The 13,098-nt window shown below is 34.1% G+C and overlaps 1 protein-coding gene across 1 annotated transcript in view; it reads left to right on the top strand.

Moving 5' to 3' along the window:
* Positions 1 to 13,098, top strand: part of LOC131845352 (xaa-Pro aminopeptidase ApepP-like) — a 46,318-nt gene that overhangs the window by 20,389 nt on the left and 12,831 nt on the right. The window contains exons 11-16 of the mRNA XM_059194403.1: positions 41 to 171; positions 1,730 to 1,882; positions 3,972 to 4,104; positions 5,428 to 5,605; positions 7,173 to 7,264; positions 7,969 to 8,082. Coding sequence (XP_059050386.1) covers positions 41 to 171; positions 1,730 to 1,882; positions 3,972 to 4,104; positions 5,428 to 5,605; positions 7,173 to 7,264; positions 7,969 to 8,082 — 801 coding nt within the window. The remainder of the gene's footprint in view (positions 1 to 40; positions 172 to 1,729; positions 1,883 to 3,971; positions 4,105 to 5,427; positions 5,606 to 7,172; positions 7,265 to 7,968; positions 8,083 to 13,098) is intronic.

The raw sequence follows: 13,098 nt of genomic DNA, 5'->3' as shown, positions 1-13,098 counted from the left end.
TATGTTGCGCTTTCAAGTTATATAAATAAATAATTTGCAGGGCTTCCGGAACTGTCACGTACGGGACGGGGTAGCGGTAGTTCGATTCCTGAGGTGGTTGCATGAACAGGTTGATAGCAACCAGACCATCACTGAGATACAGGCCGCGGACAAACTGCTAGAGTTTAGAAAGTAAGTACCTCATTCAAATAGTTTTGAACAACTCCTTCGATCGATCCCCCGTCCAATTCAAACGAGGATCGATATTACAACGGCCTGAGCCGAGGTTCGAACCCCTAGTGGTGCCTTCAGACTAAAGTCGTATACGTCAGGCAGGAGTTGGCCTTCAGCCGCTCCATAAGTCCTTCCTTTGGTTTTGATTGCCATCTGCACACCCCTAACATCCGGTGAAGGTGTAAAGGCCAGCTGAGGCCAACAGCATTAGAGTTGTCCGAAAAAAAAATAGTTTTGAACATATACATAGAATCTGGAAGAAATCATTATGTTCTTTTTTTTGGGGGAGGGGGAGGGGAAAGTAGTAGTTTTTTAAAGACTGGATATATCATCATCGCAGCCCGGAAGACGTCCACTGCTGGCCATAGGCCTCCCTCAAAGTTCCCCACGACGATCGGTCCTTTAGATATATACTCTGTGCTAAAGAGAACCTATAGCACTGCGACCTGCATTGATCTATATGCTCGCCGTTGTATTTCCATGTGATATATTAGAATATATGTAGGTAGATGAATTATTAAATTAATTGTAGGTAAAACTGTTTACGGTTAGGCTTTATCTGTCATTAAACGCCGTTAAGCAAACATGTTATTTATTGCTCTCCGCTATAGAACATTCCAGTATTTCTCACTTCTTTACCCAAAAGTCTGGAAGAGATTACTTAAAGACACAGAGATTATAAGACCGCCTTTTGTTCTTACTCTATAAATAAGATCCATTTCTAGTAATAAATTTAAAAAAATTATAGAATAATGTGAAGTTTTTTTTAAATAAACTAAGCAAATTCTCAGATGGTATATGTAGTTACTGCACTGAATTGCGGCATATGATGTGCAACTTGCATGTAACATGGCATATAACTGGCACATAACTGCATGTAACCAAAAAAAGGCGAAAGAATAGAATGGAATAGAAAATCATTTATTCAAATAAACTTACATTGAAGCACTTTTGAATAGTCATTACATTTTTTTTTAATCTACCGCTCGTTCGGAAAGCTGTCTCATCACAAGAAAAGAAGAAAGTCCTAAATATCACAGCATCTACTTGCAAAATGTAATTATGAGATTTAGTTTTACAGGCAATTCTAAATATTATGGAACAGCGCCATCTAGTTGACACTAGTCAAAATTGTAATGTTGTACTATGCTAATGCAACTATGCAAGTACTGCAATATACTACTAGATGGCGCTGTAAAGCAAATTTTTTTTTAAGATTTTCTTTTTACGTTTAAATGTTTAATTTAAATTTATTTATTACTAGCTGTGCCCGCGGTTTCACTCCCATGAAATATATAAAGCCTGTATGTTATTCTGATGATTAAGCTATATTACTGTAAAGTTTCATCATAATCGAAAGAGTAACAAACATGGATGGATCCATACTCACAAACTTTCACGTTTATAATATTAATAAGGTTTAGAGCAGAGTTGTCAATTTTGCAGAGGGGCCAGATTCAAATAAAAAATGTTCCGAATGATTGTGTATTAAAAAGTGTTGTAACTTTTATTCCAGAGATGAAGCCGATTTTATGGGCCCCTCATTCGAAACAATAGCAGGGGCTGGGGCTAACGGGGCCATAATACATTACAGCCCCTCAAGAGGGGGACCACAGGTGGTGATCAATCAACGGGACATGTTTTTGTTAGACTCCGGAGGCCAATACAAGTAAGGATATACAGGAATTACATTTAAATAAATTTAAAATATCTGTTAAATTTTATTAAGCAAAAGCTATCATTTCGAAAAAGACAATGGGTCTACTGAATTGGACGGTAAGAAAAAAATGTTAATAAACTTGACTTTCATAAACAGCTAAAATGAAATGAATAAATATTTTTTTTATTTGATTAGACTCATTAATTTTTGTTTTTGTTGTAATCAATGGTAAAATATGAGCAGGTGAGGTAAAAGTTACATCGCGACTATTTGATACTCCGTAGAGTCATCGTCTGAGAATCAGTCAACATCTATTTTTCATACTCCTTAATGTTAATGTTGACCCACCCATTAAAGAATTTTTTTATATTTTGATTTGCCATTAAAATACTTACAATACTAAATTTTCAATCTTGTAACCACCAACCCCTATTTTTTAATAGCAGTATTACTACTTTTATTATTGCCAAAACAACGTTTTGACAACTAGTACTTTTTAAGTACTTTTACCCCTTGTATTATATATATTTTTCAATAATAATATCGCTTTTATACCTTACGATATAAGCGATTCCAAAAACATTAAAAAATTAATCATCAAAATCCGTTACTAGACATTTCTTACTCGGAGGGTATTTGTCCCACAGCAAAACGAAACGTTAGCGAGTTTCAATTTTGTACAGCGCCATCTAGTGACTACTGGCGAGAACTAATACTGAACATTGCGTACACTGCTTACTGATTTGAATTCTATCGAAACTATTATAAAATACTAATTATCTTATATTTTCAGTATATTAGTACGATTTAAATAAAAATATATTTATCTATATATATAAATAAAATTGGAGTGTCTGTTTGTAATATTGAAATAACCGTTTTTTACTACATGCATATGAATATAAATACGATACATACACCAAAATAACATTTTTTTTTAATTGTATGTATGTCTGTTTGTTTCGGCTAATCTCTGAAATGGCTGCGCCGATTTCGGCGGAATATTTTTGGCAGGTAGTTAATGTAATAAGTAGTAACTTAGGCTGCTTTTATTTTAGAAACTTTATTTTATTTTAGAAAAAAAAAAAGTATAATTCCACGCGGACGAAGTCACGGGTACAGCTAGTCACATATAATAGTGAATAACCTAATATGATATCTATAGTAATAGCTAGCTTTTTTTATGTTATTGTAATATCTGCCGCTTCCTTTGTGTCGACACTCGACATCCTTTTGACTTAATTTTTTTTTATCCTATAGATGTATAACCCTACAATAGTTGTTTTGTCATATAAATTAAAAATACTATTAATTAATAAGGGTTGATGTTTTTTTTTTTGTTGATGATAATGAAATGGTGCTACCGCCTGCGCTAACGGTTTACGCTGGCAGGACACCAGTGGAAGATGATAAGATGAGCATGAGGTCAGGTCAGTTAGCCCATCGTGACAAATTCACCAGGAATTTAACACGATGGTTTCCAGGGGGAACCGCGTGGAGGTCAACCTGAAATGGTACATTGCTAGCAATGGGGTCATGAGACTACATTACTAACAATTCCCTACCCCCCAAGGGTTGATGTTAGAAAGGTGAAAAGGATTATATTTCTAATACCATATTAAAAAATAAAATGTCCAAAAAATAAAAAAAAACTTAGGGGTGGACAATCGTTATCACTTAGGGATATGAAAAATAGATAGTAGCCGAATCTCAGACCTACTGAATATGCATATAAATTTTAATAAAATTTCATAGACATCGAAGGAGTATAGTTTTTTTTATAGATGATAATGGAATGGTATACCCACTTGCACTAACGGTTTACGCTGGCGGAACACCAATGGAGGATGGTAAGATGAGCATGAGGTCAGGTCCCATCGTGACAAATTCACCAAGAATTTATCACGATGGTTTCCAGGGGGAACCGCGTGGAGGTCAACCTGACATGGTACATTGCTAGTAATGGAGTCATGAGTCCACATTACTAACAATCCCCTTCCCCCCTATAGGCGACGGTTACAGCTCACCATCAGGCGGGTCGTAAGCTTGTTCGCCATTCGAGTTGTATATATTGATTGTTTTTACATAAATGTTTCAGGGACGGTACAACAGACATCACCAGGACTCGGATGATGAATAGATCACCATCATCAGAACAGAGGGATGCGTTCACAAGAGTGCTTAAGGGGCAGATTGCTATCGGCAGCGCTTTGTTCCCGGTTGGCGTTAAGGTACTTATTATATATATAGACCACTCGTTGCTGTGGCAAGGTTCTTGAATAAAATAATATTGCGACTATAAATTGAGATGTAAGCTATCCTATTTTTCAAGTTTGATCAAATTGCACACAATGTGCAAATCAACTTTGCATCGGTTCAGTAGTTTAGAGTCCATTGCGGACAAACAACGTGACACGTAATTTTTATATATAAAGATTATCTTATATATAAAATTCTCGTGTCACAGTTTTCGTTCCCATACTCCTCCGAAACGGCTTGACCGATTCTCATGAAATTTTGTGAGCGTATTGAGTAGGTCTGACAATCGGCCAACATCTATTTTTCATCCCCCTAAATGTTAGGGGTAGTCCAACCCAAAATTTTATTTTAATTTAAGGCAAAACAACATTTGCTAGTATTGTATAAAGATTTCCCTTGCTATCGGCAGCGGTTCGTTCCCAGTTGGCGTTAAGGTATATATCTTAATGTATCTTCACGGCTATATTACGAAATGGGGTTGCCAGAAGCATTATCCTCGTTGGTTTAGCGGTTTGGCATGCTTTATTTTCGATGGTCTCGGGTTCGATTCCTCGCACGGTACAAACGTTTGTATTGACGAGTATGATTGTTTGCATCGGTCTGGGTGTATATTATATATATTGTTGTGTTTACAAAAAAAACATCTAATAGATTTGTATAAGTGTAACATAAGCTCTGCTTACCGTGGGACTAGATGGCGCTGTGTTAATTGTCTAGGATTATTTGTTTATGTATCCATAATACAGGTTGGTTAGCTTATTTATTTATTTCAGGCTACATGGCCCATATTAGAAATATCTTATAGACTAACATACATATTTATCTATATAAATGTATATATTGTTAGTATATAAATATATTTTTATATTGTATTTGTAGTTATATATCACATTTGACGTTAATTCTTTAGTTTTAATTTTTAATATATCTTTTCCTAATTTTATTATATGCACTTCTGTAACCCACACACCACTTCCTGAGCCACGCTGTTTTGGGTTGACTGGAAGAGATCTCATTTAGAGATAAGCCCTCATTTGTAAACAAAACTTATAACATATATTCAAAACTTGTATTTAAAAGTGCAATAAAGTATATATATATATATATTAATTAACTAGCTGTGCCCTGTGTATGTGTAAAGAGTAACAAACATCCATACTTACATATTTTTGCGTTTATGTTAGTAAGATATTATAAAGCTTAGTACTAGATGGCGCTGTGTGAACTGTCCTGAGATATTATTATATTTAAAGTTATATAAATAAACAAATATATTTTTTATAATAAAATTTCAGGGTAACGTCCTGGATAGTTTGGCTCGTAAAGCGTTATGGGACGTGGGACTGGATTATGCCCACGGGACGGGCCACGGCGTGGGACACTACCTCAACGTGCACGAGGGACCCACCGGCATCTCGTGGAGGCCGTACCCGCACGACCCGGGAATGAAGCCCGGACAGATACTCAGCAACGGTATGCATACATACATTACATGTGGAAAAAAAATGTAGGTCCCGCTATATGTACGGTACGTCCCCCTCCGATCGATGCGAGGGAGAAGGGAATTGTTAGTAATGTGGACTAATAACCCTATTGCTGACCATGTACCTTATCAGGTTGACCTCCACGCGGTTCCCTCTGAAAACCATTGAAATAAATTCCATGAATTTACCACGATGAAATAGAAATAATTCAAATAAACTTAATATAAGCACTTTTGAATAGTCAAGGTTTTTTATTCTACCGCTTATTCGGAATGCAGATTCATCACAAGAAGAATAAGCAAGAAACTTGTGTGTTGCTCTTTTAAATAAATATTGATTTACTTATATTTAATTAACAACAAGGATTAGGCATGCGACAATCAACGTAGAAACCGCTACGCACTTAATCTCTGTTCAATCAGTTAACATTGTCAGCGCTATGATGTGCTAACTGACCTGACCTCCTGCTCATCCTATCATCCTCCACTGGTGCCCCGCCAGCGTAAACCGTTACCGCAGGCGGATGTACCATTACATTATCATCCATTTAAAAATAATACATATTTTAGTGTGTACTGTTTTTTTTAATGATTTAAGAGTATAAAAAAATACTACTAACACTATTCTGCACTCGTTCTCTATATACACTATAAGTGTGCGAAATTTCATACACAGACCGCACAATTTTAGTACAATGGGGTACAAAGTTTTGTCTTCACGTATTTATATAATTATATTATTCAAATATATATTTCTAGGAATTTTGTATGAATACAAACATATGTTAAGTATTATTTATGTATGTATTTACAAAAAAATGTATCTCAGTATATCTATCTGTTTTCTAGTACCCATAACACAAGCTTTAATAACCTTGGGAATATATGGCGTTGTGTCCAGGGATATTATTACTAAATTGGCAAACGTAATGTAGGACGGCCCGCTAGCGAAGCGACGACATACGTAGGGTTGTGGGTAATAACTGAAAGAGAAGGGCTGAAGTTCGTGCCTTGGGAGAGGCCAATGTCCAGCAGTGGACTGCAGTGAGCTGATGGCGATGACGATGATGAGTGAATGAATGAATGAATGAAAAACACTTTATTGTTCCTCTCACAGAAAGAGTAATTACATAAATTAATATGTACATTAAATATGAAAATAATAACAAAATAATTATAATATAGAGGTAACAATGAGCGGCCTTATCGCTAAATAGCGATTTCTTCCAGGCAACCTTAGGATGGAGAGGAGTGATTAGACTGTGTCTGGTCGAGGTATAACAATTTGTTGTTGGATGTAGAATTTACATATCATATACATATAACTACATAATAATCATTATATATAAAATATACATACACACATATATATACATACAAATAAATTAAATAATATCTATACAATAGCGACGTTACTATGCAGATAAGTTTCGTGAATAATATTTTTTTATGTGTGAGTGAGTGGTGAGTTATCAGAGCAGGCCGGTCTATTATTAGTACTGTTATTATCAGAGCATGTCTGTATGTCTGTATGTCATTTGTAATTGTATTTTTCAGAGCCGGGTTTCTACAAAGTGAATGAATATGGCATACGCCACGAGGACCTGGTCGAGATTGTGGCGATCACGAAGGACTCCGATCATCCCAGGGTTAGTAACGTATAATCTTATATATCAAATTCTAAAGTCACAATGTTAGTTACCATACGCCTCCGAAGCGGATTGACCGATTTTTATAAAATTTTATATACATTCAATAGCTCTGAGAATCGTCTACTATCTATTTTCATACCCATAAGTGATAAGTTTGTCCACCTGTAACATTTCTTTTATTTTTTATAATGTGCAATTAAAAATACACACACCCTAAATTTTCACCCTTCTATCATCAACCCTTATTTTTTAATAGCGATTTTAATTTATGTGGCGGTACAAAGTTTGCGGTGTCAGTATTCCATGTAATTACATAAATAGACAGTACGTATATGTTTTATGTGTGATATACAGTGAAGAAAACATATAAATAATATATTAAAATCAAAATATCTTTATTCAGGTAAGTCTATTCCAGACTCTTATATGTCCAATCTACCAAAGTACTTTGGAGGTAAGAAGAACTAACAAGAAAATCAGCTCGTATTCTTTTCAAATATGGTTGTACATGTTTACAGGAATAAAGATTCATTTTTAAATTCAAATTTAAGAGAATAGAGTGACCAACAGCATATGCTATTGCTATTTTGTCAAAAGCAAATAGTCTAATTAGTGACCGTAACAAGAACAGATCAAGTCAAACAGCACCCGTTCACGAGTATGACGAATAACGAATTATTATTTGTTTTGTGTGATTACAGGCGAAGAACTTGATTGGTGATTACGACGGGCGCGGGGTACTGGGGTTCAATACGTTGACGATGGTGCCCCATCAGCGGGAGTGTGTCGACGTCACCATGCTGGACGATTTGGAGGTAATATTGTTGACTGAATATATTATATGAGTAACATTAGAGTAGAGGTAGTATGAAAGTGGCGCCGGTGTCGGAGAGGTTGAAGAGTGATCGTCTACCGTGGTATGGGCATGTAATGTGTTTGAATGAAGATATTATTTTAAGGAAGGTGTTATATATGAATTCCACATTCATTCTTTCATTCGTATATACATATTATATATAGAAAACACCCTGACTGATACAAACAATCATACTTATGATACGAAATTTTGTGCCGTGCGAGGAATCGAACCCGCGACCATCATAAGGCATTTTCTCCCAGTCGACCATAGGGCAAACAGAGATTAGTGGGCGGTGCATTTAAGTAAATTAAATAATAAAAGGAGAAAGGTACAATTATAATAAAATTCATAAATTGAAATATATATATCCAACTACATACATACTTAAATAAGAATATATAAATATAAATATATTATATATATATATACATATACATATACATTCAAGTACATAATAAAATACTTTTAAAATTTATACATATATATCAAATACAAATCAACAATGAGATATAATCAATCATGACAAATCAAGAGTGAAAGCGGGAGATAAATTAACACTATATTAATGTATTCATTTAATTACAAAAGTCGTTGGAAAGATGTTTTCTTAACTTGGATTTGAAGGTAAATTTGGTAGTACTCGATTTAATGTCAAGGGGCAAAGCATTCCAGTGTTTAATAGCCTGAAGCATGAAAGATTTAGAGACGAAGCTCGTACGATGAGCAGGAACGTGCAAGAGTAGATTCCTAGACGGACGAAGATTACGGTGAGAGATGTCCCCATGAAAAAGAAATTTGGTCTTAAGATACTCAGGAGTGTTTGGATCGTATAGGACTGAATACAATGGTTATAAGGGCAGAGAAAGGCTGCAAAAGAGATGGATGGACTGTGTGAAAGATGATATGATAAGAAAGGAAGTAAATAACGAGATGACTGCGAACAGGGATGAATGGAAGAGAAGAACATATAAATGGGATAAGGAAGAAGCAGATGATGATTGTTGACTGGTTGTTGCCCCCGGCTTTGTTTGATCACCTCGGCTGTATAAAATAGACAGTAATCTTGTTCCAGTATTCTTGTTATATATATAATTGTACTGTATTTAAATAAATAAAATGCTAAATTGCGCTTCACATTTAATCCTGAAATCCTTCACATTGATTCCTGATTGTAAAAATGGCGGCAACGGCCTACGTTCCCGCCATTTTTACAATCAGGCTCTGTCAACTGCACAGAGTACGTTATGAACAATATTAATTATGCCAAAGACTACATATACTACAATAATACTAGGAAACTCATTAAGTTAACATTAAAAGATAGACATAGATGAATGAGAATTTTTTTAGAACTTTCAATAAAGAACAGTTCCGTAATTTTAACCGTTTACGAAGCATACCCAGAGGATGCAGTCAAAATAATAATAATAATAAGTCAATATAGTCAGTCATAGAAAATTTCTATCTTCATCACATAACTCATCCATGCTTGGCTAAGGCCCGCGTGTTTGAATATATTACCCCCGTAAAAAGGGAGATATAATATATATATATATATATATATATATATATATATATATATATATAAACACCTCTTTGGGCACTTTGTTGATCACGCCACAACCTAAACACTTGCCGATTCCACCTTTTGCACTGAATAACTTGACTCCTATCGCGTATATCTCAGGCGGTATGGCAACGTCGCATTCTACTTTGCGATGTGGCCATATATATTCGTCGATAGTACGATATACTCGACACATTTTTTACTAATAATTCGTGCATGACTGGCTCCGAACGGCTAAATTTTTGGTATACACAAAGACTTTTTGGCTCTGAATATATTTCAAAAATCAATTAATTATGTTGATCACTTTATATACTCGTCCTTACTGCGATACTTATTTTCATCCGAATATATATAGATACCGTAACGGTCTATCAATTATGAATTTATTAATTTACTAATGTAGATATTTTATATTCGCAATGCTCCATACATAGTAACTCCACCGTTGCAGGGGGAGCACCGTACACCGCACCCCGCGCACACAAACAAATTAGATATTTTTTGAATACACAAAGACTTTTTGGCTCCGTATATATATTTCAAAAATCAATTAATTGTATTGATCACTTTATATACTGGTCCTTACTGCGATACTTATTTTAATCCGAATATATATAGATACCGTAACGGTCTATCAATTATGAATTTATTAATTTACTAATCTAGATATTTTATATTCGCAATGCTCCATACATGCAAGCTCCAGCAACGGTGGAGGCAGGGGGAGCACCGTACACCGCACCCCGCGCACACAAACAAATTAGAATAAATTAAATTCATAAGATTATTTATGTATTTCGACTGCCTCGGTGGTCACACCGCTTTACATCCGATGGTCGCGGGTTCGATTTCTCGCACGGTGCAAACATTTGTACTCATCGGTCATCGATTGATTTCATCGGTCTGGGTGTTTTATATGTATATTATATATGTATTTACAAGATAAAAATATCTATTTATATCAGTTCAGTATCAGTCTGTGTTAATTGTCCAGCGCTATTTATTATATTTTTATAAACGGTTATCTTTTTCCATCGCACCGCTCGCTATCGACAGTGAATTCATAGAAATGTCACTCTAAAAACAAAAATAGTTTTGTATTTCAAATACTAAATGCAAAATAGGTATTTTCAAAATACTTTTTCAAAATAAAGTACCTTTTGAATTTTTGTCCAAACCTCAGATATTTTATTTATTTTACATAGGTATATCAATCATTACATAGTGTAGTATAAAACAAAGTCGATGTCGCATCTAACAGTACATAAATAAAGAAAGAAGACTTTTTGGCTCTGATACCGTAACGGTCTATCAATTATGAATTTATTATACCTAATCTAGATATTTTATATTCGCAATGCTACATACATTGTAATATCCGCCTCCATTCATTGTAACGGTGGAGGGACTAAATAGTTGAATAAAACTGAATAAGCAGTTGCTCCACTCTATAGGTATGCGTCGTCGTCGTATGCTGTTCATTTTTTCACTCGTTTTGGCGCCAAGAGAGGGTCACATAGTCGTGGTCAAGTTAAGAACTTATAATTTAATTTTGATGACAATAGATACAAGTAAAAAGTAGGTATTATATTAATGTACGTAAGTACTGTACTTAAAAATATTTATTCTTTATTGTACATTTGAAAAACTTAACACTTAAGGACTTGTACATATACACGTACATACTGCCATTTTCTCTTAAAGACATCCAGAGAAGCACTATTTATCAAATACGCGGGGTGCACCGACCTTTGACCTTATAACAGCTGATTCGCGCGTAACGAATTACATTGCTACTTACATTACTATTTTATAGTGGATATTTCACTATAAAATATTATTATTTCTTTAGATTATGACATAATAGCATAGTTTACATGATTTTAAGGGAAACATACGATAAAAAAAATTCCCGTAAAATGTAAAAGATAAAAAATGGTTATTGTTGGTTATCCTTGAGAGATAGACATATACCATCACGGACTTTTTTGTTGACCTTATTTTGATACATCTCAAAGCACTAGACAATACGCATTTTCATTAAACAGTATTGTATTTTTTTTATTTATTTAACTTTAATGCACAAAAAAATTTGTACATGTGGCGGACTTAATATCTTGCCGCGTTATTTACCAGGCAACCATGAGTGGTGCAGCGAAAGATTATTGGCGGTGCACTAATATAAATAAGAAATGTCAAAAAAAGATATATAAATACAAAGCAAAATATACATTTCTATAAAAAAATAACAATATACATACATAAATATATAACCCATAAATGTATAAATAAATACATAATGACCCGATAATCAAATTATAAGTACAGTCTCAAATTGAAAGTAAGAAAAACAGAAAATATAGAGAGAACTATAGGGATATAACAGAAAGATGTTAAAAAAGGAGAAGGACAGTAAAAAAGTTACAAATTTAAATAATATTCCCGCAATTTCTGTTTAAATGAATTTATTACATTATTATATATATTAGGCATACGACTAGCCTTATGACTGTTACTTTTTTTTTAATCTATACATCTATACATGTAAATAAAATTGGAGTGTCTGTTTGTAATATTGAAATAACCGTTTTTACTACTTGCATATGAATATAAATCCGGTACATACACCAAAATAACATATTTTACAAGTTTTGTCTGTCTGTCTGTCTGTTTGTTCCGGCTAATCTCTGAAATAGCTGGACCGATTTTGACGGGACTTTTTTTGGCAAGTAGCTGATGTAATAAGGAGTAACTTACGCTACTGTTATTTTAGAAAAATAAAATAAAATTTCACGCGGACGAAGTCGCTGGGGCCAGCTAGTCTATAGATATACTGAGATTTAATATTTAAGTTGCTATTATGTTGTTGACAAAATTTTACTGTAATGTTACTATTACGTTATCCTACACAATTTGTATTATTTTGGATGAATAAATAAATAAATAAATAATAATCTATACATCTATACATATAAATAAAATTGGAGTGTCTGTTTGTAATATTGAAATAACCGTTTTTTACTACATGCATATGAATATATATAAGGTACATATACCAAAATAACAATTTTTATAATTTTAGTCTGTCTGTCTGTCGGTCTGTTTGTTCCGGCTAATCTCTGAAATGGCTGGACCGATTTTGACGGTACTTCTTTTTGGCAGGTAGCTGATTTATAAGGAGTAACTTAGGTTACTTTTATTTTAGAAAAATAAAGTTTAATTCCACGCGGACGAAGTCGCGGGAACAGCTTGTTTTTAATAAAAACATCTTTTTTGTGGTACTTGAGAATGTTGAAGCCTGTTGTTTGTAATATTGAAATAACCGTTTTTTACTACTTGCATATGAATATAAATACGGTACATAATACACCAAAATAACATATTTTACAATTTTTGTCCGTC

Source organism: Achroia grisella, unplaced genomic scaffold (genome assembly GCF_030625045.1).
Source record: "Achroia grisella isolate CSIRO2021 unplaced genomic scaffold, CSIRO_AGI_Agris_v1 utg461, whole genome shotgun sequence".
In the NCBI taxonomy this organism is placed as follows: domain Eukaryota; kingdom Metazoa; phylum Arthropoda; class Insecta; order Lepidoptera; family Pyralidae; genus Achroia; species Achroia grisella.
Note: the sequence above shows the minus strand (reverse complement) of the source record. Positions and strands in the feature narration are given on the sequence as shown.